The 14,613-nt window shown below is 32.8% G+C and overlaps 3 protein-coding genes across 3 annotated transcripts; all 3 read right to left on the minus strand.

Annotated features, from left to right (window-relative positions):
• On the minus strand, positions 1-2,470 carry LOC108196637 (cysteine--tRNA ligase 2, cytoplasmic). The gene is made up of 6 exons (XM_017364016.2): positions 1,956-2,470; positions 1,634-1,833; positions 1,350-1,512; positions 787-1,008; positions 499-635; positions 1-417 (listed from the first exon to the last, which is right to left on the minus strand). Exons 2-5 carry the CDS (start codon positions 1,714-1,716, stop codon positions 501-503), a joined length of 603 nt encoding a protein of 200 aa, XP_017219505.1. The 5' UTR covers positions 1,717-1,833; positions 1,956-2,470; the 3' UTR covers positions 1-417; positions 499-500.
• Positions 2,471-2,597: 127 nt separating this feature from the next.
• On the minus strand, positions 2,598-7,269 carry LOC108196636 (cysteine--tRNA ligase 2, cytoplasmic). Its single transcript, XM_017364014.2, has 9 exons — positions 6,951-7,269; positions 6,252-6,315; positions 5,682-5,843; positions 4,963-5,133; positions 4,585-4,866; positions 4,351-4,476; positions 3,695-3,916; positions 3,429-3,545; positions 2,598-3,336 (listed from the first exon to the last, which is right to left on the minus strand). The coding sequence occupies exons 1-9, from the start codon at positions 7,121-7,123 to the stop codon at positions 2,959-2,961; spliced, it is 1,695 nt and encodes a 564-aa protein (XP_017219503.1). The 5' UTR covers positions 7,124-7,269; the 3' UTR covers positions 2,598-2,958.
• A 4,501-nt stretch (positions 7,270-11,770) lies between these two features.
• Positions 11,771-12,907, minus strand: LOC108194440 (F-box/kelch-repeat protein At3g06240-like). The gene has a single exon (XM_017361383.1). The coding sequence runs from the start codon at positions 12,905-12,907 to the stop codon at positions 11,771-11,773; it is 1,137 nt and encodes a 378-aa protein (XP_017216872.1).
• Positions 12,908-14,613: the final 1,706 nt, after the last annotated feature.

Here is a 14,613-nt window from a genome sequence, read left to right on the forward strand (position 1 = left end):
TTAAAATGATGATATATAATTAATATAGATGGTTCATCATCAAGTGCTTGTAGGCATCGTCAAATTTTCTTTCACAGCTTCAACACAAGATGACTTTTCTTGTTCGTTTAGCAATGGTTCTTCTGATTTAACTTGCACCAACTGAGCCTGCTGTTGCTTCTCAGTGTCCTTGCATGGTTTTGCTTCTTTTGGTACAGCTAGTTGTTCTTGCTGAACTGGCACGCAGGGCCTGCAAATTGTTTCAGTGCCCGCATCCATTAGAGCAATTCCTTTTGAAGCTAAATAACTCCTTATCTTGTCTCCTCTAGAAAATTCTTTGTTTTTCCTAGCCAATGCTCTCTCCTTAATTTGGTCTTCTATGTATTCATCCTCAAAACCTGATCTTATGAGTGCTTTGCTTTTCAGTTGTCCTAAAACCTTTACAACAAAAATATAACACAGTTGAGAGTAAGTTTTATCAATCATATTATTTTATTTAACTATATATAACCGACTAACCGTCATAGTTTCTTTGGTAACTCTGAATATTCTAATTTGGAAAGTAAACCCAAGATGTCCAAAGCATCCCTGACTTCCTTCTCTAGTTCAATAAGAGATTGAATAACTGACTGTTTCTGTTTCTGTTGTTGCTTCTTCTGGTGATCAACAAAACAAAACATCTGTTAATTCCAATCCACACAAACACACAGAGGGAGGAACAGAGAGGGGAGGGAGAGCGGGAGAGGAGGGGGGGAGGGGGGAGGGAGAGCAGGAGAGGGAGCAGCTGACACTATTCCAAAGGGGTACCTTGACCAGAGTTAAGGAACTATTAATCAATTTCAAAGCTTTCGGCAGAGCAGAATTCAACAAGGAATATGTATGTAAATCACATGACATCTTCTTAACATCGTTCTGCAGGTTATGGATGCATTCGTTGGCAGCATCTGTAATGTGAACTTTATTCCCTCCTGCTGTGTCTGCACTTCCTTCCCGAGATGATGATAGAGCATCTTGGCAATCTTGCAATGTCTATCAAGTAAAGACCAGAGGATGTAATTAGTATATACAAAAGAGCTGGTTTCTTTATGTGCCAAAGAATTTCTAGATGTGCCAGGCACAACCCATTGTAAAAGCAAAAAAGCAACACATGATTTGCAACTCAAATGTTCTTCACTTCACTTATATTTCTTCTACCTTTTCTGAGTATGAATTGTAAAATATTCAGCATTCATTAATAGCAGCACCACGCCTCGTAAAAACAGAAGAACAACACTAAATATAAATTCCATTGTTATTTATTTGTACTTGCATTTGTTGTCCATTAACTGTAAAACAAATTACACTACACCTATACAGCAGACTCATCTCACACTTGTTTTGTATAATGCTGGTGTCGGATTCAAGGTACGATCCCCTGTCCGACTTGTTTTGTATGTAAGCTCGGAAAGGCAGAAGTGCAGAACCCACCACAGTAGCCCGGAGACAAAATTGGAATCCCAAAGGCCAACTGTAGGCTGATGTGGCAACCAAATCCTAATGTAGATAAACGCATAGCAAAAACTAGTAACTCATTCATGGCATAATAAACCAGATGAAACTTCATATAAATGTATTAAATATCATCATATCAAGAATACAAAGGCTGTGTTATTACCTGTAGAGGATATCAAAAGTGACAAAGGCTCTAGCAGTGCCGATATGGCTGAAATCATACGTGGTGACACCGCAGACATACATCCCAACCTTGCCCGGAACTCTGGGCTTAAACACTTCCTTCTGCTTAGTTAAGCTAGCAAGTTGGAAAATCCAAGATGCTTGATCATGATTCTAGCTATTCTAGTGCAATTTTTACACCTAATAGACAATCAATCTAACTATAAATTAGAGATTAACAGCTTTTTTTTCTCTTTGAAACAAAATTAGAGATAAACAGTTAATCACGTCATCGAATATCGCAATAAAGTATAATAACTTACAATCGTGTAATGTAAAACCAGATAAGGTTGAGCTCCAACAATCTCTGTGACTTCTAGTTTTATATGATTGCAAGAAAAAAGCTTCATCACTTTTTCAGTTTAATTTGATCACGCCATATATATATGTAAAAATACGATTAAATTAATAATCTACTGAACGGGCTAGAAGGAGATGAACAATATATCACAACATTATTTCAAAAGGTTAAAATTAGAGATAATATGAGTGCACATATGATTTGAGTACCTATTCCTAACGCGGTTACCCAGCGTCTCAGATGATGATGATAGGACAAAAAAGAAAGCTGATCTGCTATTTTGTAGATATTGTACATAAAGCTCAAGTTTCTCCCAAAGAAGCTTAAAGAAGCATTACTTTTTGAATGGGTCTTCATTCAATCTGAAGAAACATCTAACAGTTTCAAGTGGGTTTCTACTTGAAACACATCATCATTATTCTGATTAAATGTCTTCTAAGTTCCAATTAGTTTCAAGTTCTGCTGATAATACCCTGCAGTCAGACCATTTAAAAGCATCCGGAACTTATATATCAGAAGATATAAGACAAAATTATTGTTCGACGAACTAAATTGACAGTATCAAATAAGAAGCAAAATTGAAAAGCTTAGAACCCCAGACCAATAGCATCAAAATACATTACTGACTACATAATGTATCATACAGAGCTGGAGAACGGACATTAAACTCATGCATAGTAAAAAATTCAAGCGGAGAGACAAAATTCACCTGTCCTGGTAGCAAGACCATGGAGAAAATAAGTAAATAGGCAGAATCTCACACTTGAATACAGTTTTAATGTGGGTGTATAATGCCGACAAAAATGTGAAATATCTTAGTCTATAACAAGTTCAGCCCAATAAGGGTTAACCCTGTTTACATGTTACCAACATGTACCCAGTCATGGCTGTGAACATGTATACAAGTAAATTTGACACTCAATAGTTAAAATGATAAATATATAATTAATATAGATGGTTCACCATCAAGGGGTTGTAGGCAGCGTCGGATTATCTTTCACAGCTTCAACACCTGATGACTTTTCTTGTTCATTTGGCAATGGATCTTCTAATTTGACTTGCACCAACTGTGCCTCCGGTTGTTTCTCAGCGTCCTTGCATGGTTTTGCTTCTTTTGGCACAGCTAGTTGTTCTTGCTGAACTGGCATGCAGGGCCTCCAAATTGTTTCAGTGCCCACATCCATTAGAGCAATTCCTTTGGAAGCTAAATCACTCCTTATTTTGTCTCCTCTAGAAAATTCTTTGTTTTTCCTAGCCAATGCTCTCTCCTTAATTTGATCTTCTATGTATTCATCCTCAAAACCTGATCTTATCAGTGCTTTGCTTTTCAGTTGTCCTAGAACCTGTAAAACAAAAACATAACACAGTTGAGAGTAAGTGTCATCAACCATATTATTATATTTAAATTATATAACTGTCATAGTTTCTTTGGCACCTCAGAATATTCTAATTTGGAGAGCAAACCCAAGATGTCCAAAGCATCCCTGACTTCTTTCTCTAGTTCAATAAGAGATTGAATAACTGACTGTTTCTGTTTCTGTTGTTGCTTCTTCTGGTTATCAACAAAACAAAACATCTATTGATTCAAATCCACACAAACACAGAGAAAGGTAGGGCGGAAGGGAGGGGAGGGAGAGAGCAGAGGGGGAGTGGGAGGGGTTGGGGGGAGAGGTAGAAGCTGACACTATTTGAAAGGGGTACCTTCAGCTGAGTTAAAGAGCTATTAATCAATTTCAAAGCTTCTGGCAGAGCAGAATTCAACAAGGAATATGTATGTAAATCATCTGACATCTTCTTAACATCATTCTGCAGGTTACGGATGCATTCATTGGCAGCATCTGTAATGCGAACTTTCTTCCCTCCTGCTGTGTCGGCACTTCCTTCCCGAGATAATGATAAAGCATCTTGGCAATCTTGCAACGTCTAACAAGTAAAGACCAGCGGATGTAATTAATATATACACAAGAGCTGGTTTCTTTATGTGCCAAAGAATTTTTAGATGTGCATAACTCATTGCAAAAGCAAAGAAGCTAGACATGATTTGGAACTCAAATGTTCTTACATTTCTTCTACATTATCTGTATATGAATTGTAAAATTTCATCAATCTTTAATAGCAGAACCACACCTCGTAAAAACATAGGAACACTAGATGTATAATTCCACAGTTATTTTTTATTTTATTTTGTGTCATAAAATTCCACTGTAATTTATTTGTACTTGCATTTGTTCTTCATTGACTGTAGAACAAATTACACTACAAATATACAGCAGACTCATCTCACACTTGAAGCAACTAGCTAGATATACCATCTTCGCCCAGCAACTAAAGGATAGCTAGTAGATTATATTACCTACCTGGTATATTCGATACACGGCCTCAGATGCAATTTCTATCTGTGTGATTGAATAGTTTACAGGAGATCGATAATGTGTCCCCAACAGGAAATGTCTCAGAGCCAGTGGGTGGTACAATTCTGTAACCTAGATAAAGAGAAGAAAAAATATCACAACCAGAATATTGTATACAGAATGCACAAGAATATTAGCCAACAATTAGAAAAAAAATACATTGGAAAACTTGCAGTTTACCTTCCTAATGGTGAAGAAGTTTCCTAACGATTTTGACATCTTCTCATCATTTGTGGTAACAAAACCATTATGCACCCAATAACTCACATTACTATCTGGGCAGGCTGCACAGCTTTGGGCAATTTCATTTTCATGGTGAGGAAATATCAAATCCATACCACCACCATGAATATCAAATACAGGGGTCAGATACTTGGCACTCATAGCACTGCATTCTATGTGCCATCCTGGTCTTCCTGGACCCCAAGGGCTTTCCCAACTTGGTTCGCCTTCCTTTGCAGACTAAAACAGGTAATGTATTGATGTAAATATTATGAATGAACAAACTTACAATGAAAATGGGTTTTTAAGTGTGGGTGGGTTAGGGGTGAGATAAACCTTCCACAGAGCAAAATCAGCAGGATTTCGCTTTCTCGAATCAACTGCAACCCGTTCCCCTGATCTATTGTCCTCCAGCTTTCGTCCAGATAGCTGACCATATTTTGGGGAGTTATCAACAGAAAAGTAAACATCACCTTCAACTCGATAAGCACAGCCATTACTTTCTATCTGCACATATAAATGATTCCAATTATTAGCAATGTTACCCACAAGTAGCCTGTAGGTAAAAAAAAACAAAAAAAAAATATAATTAGCAAGAAAACTAAAATGGAAGGCATGAACATAATAGGATCGAAAGCAAAGGTTTCAGCCATACCACACCCTATATCATTTTTTCTTCTTGTTTCATTATATATTCCCATCTGGAAATAAGACTAACACACTGGTCTAACATGGCTTAAGCCAACTCAGCACCGGGTTTTTTTAATTAAACTCCAGTTTTCCTTTTATCTTGCCCTATCTAGTTATAAATGATGTACACAAGGAACTCATGCTATCAAGCTATATCAGAGAGCGTTATTGAAGGCAAGAGGTGCTTTTTCGCAATTCTTACCGCATTTTTACTAATTTGAAAATGCACTAAATTGCACCCTTTGCGGCTAAGCACGAAGTGCACCTATGGCTATTCATCAAGTAAATCTATCATATGACCATTGTTGAAAGATTTTGTATTATTTAGGTAATAGTCAGACAATTATAATAACTTAAAAACGCACCTGAGATATCATATCTATAATTTCTTTCATGTGATCAGAAACACGTGGCTGATGTGTAGGAAGCAAACACTGAAGATCCTCCATGTCTTGCAAATATTCGTTACTAAAATCTTTACTCAAAGATATGGGATCCACCCCCCTCTCATTTGCTCTTTTGATAATCTGCAGAGATTAAAGATAGCAAATCTGTTAGTTGCACTGCACATTATTACAATCTTCTAAACTAAGACAATGACATTCCTGTGTCTAAGTCTCATAGGAAAAAAGCAATCATTTCTACCCTTTCTCTACATGAAATAGTGCGTACATAATGGACTTTTTGCAAAATTAAAGAAAAATGTGTTTATCAATTAGACAATACTAATTTAAATGGGGATTATCAAATGCATGTGCTATACTAAATAATCTCAATATGGCATAAAACAAGATGCCCCAAATTTCTTACCCCTTGCACATTGTGGAACATTTATCATAACTGTCTTGGAATATGTAACATGCTATAGGCGTGTACGAGACACCAAATATATAGTTTTAAAAAAACTCTCTAAATAATTGCCTTAACCTTCTCACCTTGTCATCAACATCAGTGAAATTCCGCACATACGTGACTTCATAGCCTAGATGTTTTAGATACCTACACACACATCAATCCATGATTATACAAATAATTGTTACTCCATTAATGAGAGACAATTCAAGGAATATCAATAGAATGAAACACATCAACATTGATAAACTGATGCTATAAAGAAATTCAAGGGCTGAATCTATCAAAAGATGTTCTTTATAATGTAATAGACCAATAATTACTAAAATACAGAATATTTGCAGAAAGCACCAATAAAATTTGTCATGCTCCCTTATACCAAATTTCAGATACAACAATCACTTACGAATAAATTCACTATCCAATACAACACAAAAAAACAGCAGTGCCATTAATACTAACATATAGTCAGTAGTCATATACATTATTTCCCCTATCAATAGCTTATCGTATAATCGCAAATAGGCATAAAATTCCATACACCATAAGAAGTTAATATTGATATTACATAAACAATCAATTCATTCCCTTAACAACAGTACGGTTGACACTAACACATGCTCATAGCTTCCCCTAACATATGCAAACATCCGGAAACCGTAAAACAGTCAATCAAACACCACAAACAACTAATTCAATTATTCAATACATCAAATATCGCCACCACAACTCCAAATAACAAGCAAACAATCAAATCAACACTAAAGTTTCAATCTTTATACCTAAACAAGACATCGAAAGCGACATAAGCTCTCGCGTGACCGATATGACTATAATCATACGCCGTGACGCCGCACACATACATCCCGACTTTTCCGGGGACTCTGGGCTTAAACACCTCCTTCTGCTTAGTCAAGCTGTTGTACACGATCAACTCAGCTCTCTCTTCAGCCATTGCTCGCCGATTGATCGATCTCTAGCTCTAATTGAACAAGCAAAACCCTAGGTTTAGCAATACGGTTTGTATGTATATATGGAGCTTTATTGGTTTAGATTTGGGAAGTTATAACTGAATATCTTTAATTTTGTTTTCTTTTTGTGAACCACTGCAAGTTTCGTTTTATTAGTATTGGACTGGGATTTTGGGGAAGATTGTCAGAATTAATTTGATATCTAATAGATTTTGATAAATATACTCCTAGGAGGTTTTAGTATATTAAAATAAATTTATATATTTTTATAACGATGTAAAGAGGAATTTGGTTATTTGATATAGTAGATAGTACTGCACAATATATATATAGATATAATAGATTTTATTATTAATAAACGGTTGGGATTATATAATAATAAAAGATATTTATATATAATATTTAAATATAGAAAAAATTATATATTAAATAAAGTAAGTTATGAAAATAAAATATGTTTCTTAATAAAATACATTTCTTATTTTTTTTTCTATGTTATAAACAAAAATAGAGGTAGGTTTTGCAAAAATCAAATAAAAATTTATTTTTATAAAATTTAAATGAAATAAATTTTGTAATTAGAATATGACCTTGTTACGTATATGTTCGATATATTGTAAAATAAAAACAAATCGTTAGATCTTATATTTGATAAAAGATTATATTCATAAAAATAAAAATATTTATATGTAATTTATAAATGTGTAATTTATACTCATGATGATCTGAATTAATTCGAAGAAGGTTTTGTAGATAAAATAAAAATCCTATTCTTCTTGCGTTATAAACAAAATATACTATGAAAATTGAAAAGAAAAAAATTATAATTAGAATATTATTGTTATTTTTATTATTTCTAAAACAAAATAAAAGAAGATTTTATAAATAGAATTTGATTCTTATTATAAAATTTAAAATTATATTCGTATTTCAATTCTATGTTCCAATTCAAATATAATGGTGAAATCATCACTAAATCCTTTAATTTTCATTCATTTGATAATCTTGACTCTAATCACGTATGGTATATTACTAAGACAACTCATAAAATAAAGAGATCTTTTTAAAAATACCCATCTGTAAAATTATTTTTTTAAAAATACTACCATCTTTTTCATTGTTTTTAAAAATACTTTTTCATAAAATTTTTTTTTCAAAAATACGATTTGCAACCTTTGCAACCTCATTTGCAACCTTGGGCGGCGCAGCCGTAAAAGTTGCAAATGAGGTTGCAAAAGTTGCAAATAAAAATGGAAATGAGGTTGCAAAAGTTGCAAATGAGGTTGCAAAAGTTGCAAATAAAAATGGAAAGTTGCAACAGTTGCAACTGCAATTGCAACTAGTTCAACTGAAAACTGTAAGTTGCAAAAGTTGCAAATGAGGTTGCAAAAGTTGCAAATGAGGTTGCAAATGAAGTTGCAACTGCAGTTGCAACTTTTGCAACTGCAGTTGCAACTTCATTTGCAACCTCAGTTGCAACTAAATGCAACTGAAAACTGTAAGTAACAACAGATGTATGGTGTGCCCCTGGCGGGGCCATTAGATTACAATAGAATCAACTGAATGCAACCATATGCAACTGAATACAACCATATGCAACCATATATGCAATTACAAAAGAGGTTGCATATGAAGTTGCAAAAGAGGTTGCAACACGGCTGGCGCCGCCTGGAGTTGCAGATGAGGTTGCAAAAGTTGCAAACAGTATTTTTGAAAAAAAGATTTTATGAAAAGGTATTTTTAAAAAGAATTCTGGAAGGTAGTATTTTTGTAAATAATTAAAGAAAAGGTAGGTAGTTTTGTAGATTTCCCTAAAATAAATTAAATGATATTATATTATATTATATTATATTATATTATATTATATTTTTGATATATATTTTAAAAATATTTGTACTTTTTACAAATTATCAAATAAATTTATATTTTTAAAAAATATCAGTGCATAGCACTTAATAAAATTAAGTATAAATATGATTCTCATTATTTTTAGGTTGTGTAAATTTATTAAAAATATATTTGTTTCCGATGTAAAAATATAATAGATAAAATTACTTCATCCCTCTAGCTTAATTCTTTTGGTTGGTGTTGCAGTGAAATTATGTAAAATTCGTTCTCAGAGAATTACTGAATCCAATATCAAATCAAGTATATTACTCAATTCTATTTAAAAGTTTAGAGAATGATTGTTTCACTATCAACTAAACTAAATTAAACTAATGAGCAAGTAAAAAGATGAATTAACGATGGTAAAAATCAATCCAAGAATTAGGTTTCTGATACTACTTATGAAGATGGACTTTAAAGATGAAGACTCGATGAACAAGCCACGGCTTAATTGTTTAATTGACGAAGAATATTTGATTTAACTAGATACAGATGAAGTAAACAGTACATTTGTGTGTCAACTACTCAGATTAAATATTCTGCATCAAAGAAAGGTGGTCATTCAATCGATGAACAATTCAAGACGAAGTTATTAAATGCTTAAAGAAGAAAGAAGGCTCGGTAGAAAAATGGAGTTTAAATAAATAATGGATTATTATTTGACTTCTCAAATAATTTATATTGGTTGTGTAATTTATTTATTAAATTAATTCACTCTCGAATTAATTTAATTCATGAATTTATGGAATTAAATTAATTAACTGAATCATAATTTGTTGATTATTTGATACGTAAATCAATTGTTTTATATATTAAAACTCGGCAAGACAAACTAATAGTTTTTCTTACCGAGCCTCTCCTGCCACATTTTAGACACGAGAAAGAATCAGTTTGCCTTATCGAATTTGGTTAGTTTGTCTTAGCAGCACAATGAGAACTTCGGCAAGACAATTTATACAATTGTCTTATCGAACAGTGCGTAGACACCTCGTGTTAAGAGCCATCAGTCCATGCCTATCGCTAAAACCACCACTAACTGGGGTTGAATCCGTTGAGGCCTACAAATTACAGTCTAACTGAACTAATAATAACATTGATAGAATAATATAGTAAACTAGCTAATATAGTAAAAATATTTTTTATAAACTATGACAATTTATATTATAATAGTACAACCTAAATATGTATGTTTTTCACAGGAAATATCCATAAATTAAATGATAAGTTAGTGAGAGCCCACAAATTAGAGTCATGAGGGATGAGTCCATACTTTTGAAACATTGTCTTTAACTTTTAAAACTGTGGTGATACTACAAATGGAAGAACACAATACTCATACTACAATTTATTATCAATTTTTTAAACAAAAAATGATGACTATTGAACCTTTAATCATATCTATAAGATGATCAAAGTAACAAGTTATACAATATATAGCAAGGACACCATATTTTCTTTTGATTAGTTGCCACGAATTTAGTAGCTTCTCCTACAAATGCAAAGGATATGTAATTGAAATGAAAGCTAGTTATGTTACTTTACACAACCTTTTATCTCTTTCAAAAATTTAACCTCCCAATCTGCAAATGCAAATATAGAAGCAAAATCAATATGATATTAATCACTAAAATACCAACTACAGTTAGACAGTCATGGTGAAATCTAACATAATCTATCAAGAATTCAACCATTTTCTTGATTGTCCCAAACACCATTATTTTTTTCCTTTGCTCTATGCTAAGAAGAGAGCATGCTATTCAATGTCTAAGATGTTTGCATATACAATCATATCCAACACTTTGAGATTTGTTGTAGTTATAACATGTTAAAAAAATTACTACATTTTACTTATGTATACATGTGGCATACAAGCGACAAGCAACCCAGAAAATGAAAAATTACTGATACTTATATCTGGATTTTGTGACATGGATATCTTATAAGAGCTAGATCAAAATAAAGACATATTAAAAACTAAAATATAACTAAAATAAAATGGCATCTAAAGTTCTACCTTGTCTACTTAATATGCATAACAAACTTGTAAAGAAGTCAAACATAATTTTTGATTATCAAAGTACAAAAGCATAATTAGCAAATGCTATACTAAACAAATAATTTCTAAAAAAGCTTGGGAGACTAAACACATCTATATTTATGCCGAAGAGCCTCTTAGATTAGTGCTAGCTCCAAACTGAAATTTAGAAATTGACGATAAGACCCTACATCAACTTGATTCATACACACCAAGTACCATGGACCTTGAACCCCACAAGATCCTTTGCGTATTCCCATATTAAATGAATGTCCTACACAAAGAACTTGAATTGTGAGTATATGATTAAGTAACTAAAATGCATGAAACTCAAATTACGAAGGCCTGGATGAATGTTATTTTAGGATTTTTGAAGTTCAGTGAGGCAATACAACATAAAAACTGAATAAAGTACTTAAACAAAAGAGAATATTTAACAAGAAAAGCTAGAAGTTCATTACTTCAAATCCTTAACCTCTATATATATTCACTTAAAATATTTTTAAAATATATAACATACCAAGAAAAAATTTAAGGAAATTCTTAATGATACTGCAATATATCCCTTGATAATAATTCCCATGCTAGTTATTGAACTCACCATATTTACATATATGTAACTTCCATACACAATTTGTAAGGTGAAAACAACTAATATAACTACAAATTTTATATGTAGAATTGATGTAGTTAAGAATCCAACACATAATTAGTTGGGATAAAGAACAATTGCATACCTTACTGGAGCAAGGGATTCTTCAAAGCTACAAAATCTTCCTATGGTCCAAGATCTCATATCTAGGATTCTCTCATGTACTCCAAAATCAAGATCTAGTAAACAATTTTCACTTCCCAAACTTATTATCATCAAATCATATTTCCAATATCCCAATGGAAATAGAGTAGGGCAGGGCCCAAAATTAAACTTTAAAACCCAAGAACTTTCAACACCATAATCAGTCATAACCCATAATTGGAATTCACCAGTAGATTTCCAATAAATCATGGCTAAATCTTCATTAACCTCTGCAATTTGCAAACATTTGAAATTTGAATCTCTGTTATGATCCACAGCCTTGATCATCCCTAGCTCCTCCTTTTTAAGATTAAATGACAAAATATAGTCTCCTCTACTGTATTTAGTACCCCAATGGAGACACCCATTAGAATATACAGAAGTTTTCGTAGGCTTTATACCAAATCCTCGGCCAAAAAAGGGAATTAATCGTCCAACAGTTGTATTGTGATTAATCGACCATGAATTTGTACTCATCTTGTACGATTCAATGTAAATATCTTGAGAATCACGATTTTTTGAAACATTGACAACCATATAGTCATTAGTATCCCTTATAAAACCAAATTCAGTAAGAGGAAAATCACAATTTCTACGATTCTCAAATTTTGGGAGATATCTAGTTTGTCTAGTAACAGGATTCCACAACAAATAGTTACCTTCTGAAGCAAAAGCACCACTACGAACATCGAAACATATCAAACCATTACTGGAACCAACAAGAGACAATGCACCAACATATGGAATTGTAGGAGTCAGGGGGGATGAACAAAGAATCTCTTTGTCATCATCAATTGATAGGAGACTATTACAACCTTGAATTGGGATTCTAGTGATGTTAATGAACCCTAATATCAGTGATTGCGAAGTTTTCGTGGTGATGGGCCTCGGGAAACTAAGATGAGCATTTACGAAATCAGGGTTCCGGATGACGGTACAAAATGATTTACACACACATTTGCATATTAATACACACTTTACCGACAACCTCACGAAGATTTTACTTTGTAGATCTTCTGGTAGTTCAACAAATCGACTCTGATGACTCATCTTTTAGTAGATATAATCTAAGAAATGTGACCCTGCTGGATTAATAATACCCCAATTCCATGATAGAACTTATTGAAGATCACCTTGTGGCACCGAATTTGAGAAAGATAAATTGAACAAGTATGGTCGTCTTCGTTTGGGAGTTGGGATGTAAAGTTTTAAGCTTGAATTGGGGTTATAACTTTTAACTATGATATAGCGGTTTCTGAATATATCTCGGTAAAGCTCTTGAATTTACTAAATACAATTAAATAAACTTCTACAAAATGTTTTGGGACAAAACTCAGCCTTCATAGCTTTTCTTTCTATCTCGTATTATCTCCTAAAAATAATATTAAACCTTATTGCAAAATTATATATCTCCTCTCATAGACAACCTACATGGGCCGGGCCCAAAACCAAAAAAGAAATAAAAGAATGAAACCATAGTCTATTTTGTTCACATGTGTATAACATATTATAATATGAAGGCGTTTTTATATGTGTAATTTTTTATCAACTTCATGGATATATATATATATATATATATATATATATATATATATATATATATGTAATCACTTTTCTAAATCATATGTCATTCTCAAATGAAGTCAATTCTTTAAATAATGACCACATGTAACACTCTGTGTTTATTTTACATAGACAACATAATATGTGTACCCATAAGACCTTCATATTCTAGATATATATATTTCCATTTATCTCTCCCGCTCTAGATACATATTCTCTCTCTTATATTTATAAATTGCAAAATGTTACGTAGGAAGATTCAACAATGCATCAGGAGATCATCACAATGAAGCGACAATGAATAATATAGTCGACAGATTCTGATAAACATATCTGTAGCTAATACGAGAGAATTAGTATGTGGATACTGATCAGTATCAAGTGTTATCAATAACTGGAGATTGAGTTTTGTTAGGCCTTGATTTGATCAATAGACTTAAGCGGAATTTTATCTATTGTTCAATCGAATGTCAGATAAACTAAAATTAACAACCAACAGGATTCAAATCAATTCAGCTCTTATTGATTGATATAAGAACTGTTACAATACTCTCCCAAGAAAAACAACGTTCTCAAGAGCTGCTAGGTTACACAAAATATTACTCGTATTGTGCTCCTTACTCATATACTCGTAAGACCTAAATATATGTGTTTATATAGTACACAACTTCTACAATTACTAACTTGATTTACTCAACCATAAGTATATCTCTATAAATAAGCTATATCGTATCAATCTTCTTTCTTTCCTTTTCAAACTCAATCTCTAGATACTGATAGTACTCGATACTTATCAAGTATCCGCTTACTGATGTGGTTCCATCAGTTTCTGATACGGCCATCAGTTTCCGTCAACTGCATTGTTCATTGTCGCTTCATTGTGATGATCTCCTGATTCATAAATGAATCTTCCTATGAAACAATCTCCCCCAATTTATACTTTGTGAAATAAAGCATAAATTCAACTGATTCATTGATGCCAAAACTTCTTCAAAATTTGTGAAGTAAGTCATATCATCATGAGTTTGAATTCTTTATACCTTTGTGTTCTGAGATTGATCTTTGTCTTTGTTCTCTAATAGCTTGTTTATAGCTTCCATTGTTTCCTTATCTGTTCTGTTAGTAATTTTTGCTTTCTTCTTCTGTACTTCTAAAAATTTTGTTGTCAGCTTCTTGATTTATTCTGTATTTTC

This window comes from Daucus carota, chromosome 7 (assembly GCF_001625215.2).
Source record: "Daucus carota subsp. sativus chromosome 7, DH1 v3.0, whole genome shotgun sequence".
Taxonomy (NCBI): domain Eukaryota; kingdom Viridiplantae; phylum Streptophyta; class Magnoliopsida; order Apiales; family Apiaceae; genus Daucus; species Daucus carota.

Coding starts and splice junctions, on each gene's coding strand:
- LOC108196637 (XM_017364016.2), bottom strand. CDS start 1,716: ATGTATGTCTGCGGTGTCACCACGTATGATTTCAGCCATATCGGCACT. Junction 1,513..1,633: donor ACTTTTGATATCCTCTACAG/GTAATAACACAG, acceptor TATCTACATTAG/GATTTGGTTGCCACATCAGC. Junction 1,009..1,349: donor CAGCATTATACAAAACAAGT/GTGAGATGAGTC, acceptor TTTACTTGATAG/ACATTGCAAGATTGCCAAGA.
- LOC108196636 (XM_017364014.2), bottom strand. CDS start 7,123: ATGGCTGAAGAGAGAGCTGAGTTGATCGTGTACAACAGCTTGACTAAG. Junction 5,134..5,681: donor TTATAGATATGATATCTCAG/GTGCGTTTTTAA, acceptor TTATATGTGCAG/ATAGAAAGTAATGGCTGTGC. Junction 3,546..3,694: donor GCTCTTTAACTCAGCTGAAG/GTACCCCTTTCA, acceptor GTTGATAACCAG/AAGAAGCAACAACAGAAACA.
- LOC108194440 (XM_017361383.1), bottom strand. CDS start 12,907: ATGAGTCATCAGAGTCGATTTGTTGAACTACCAGAAGATCTACAAAGT.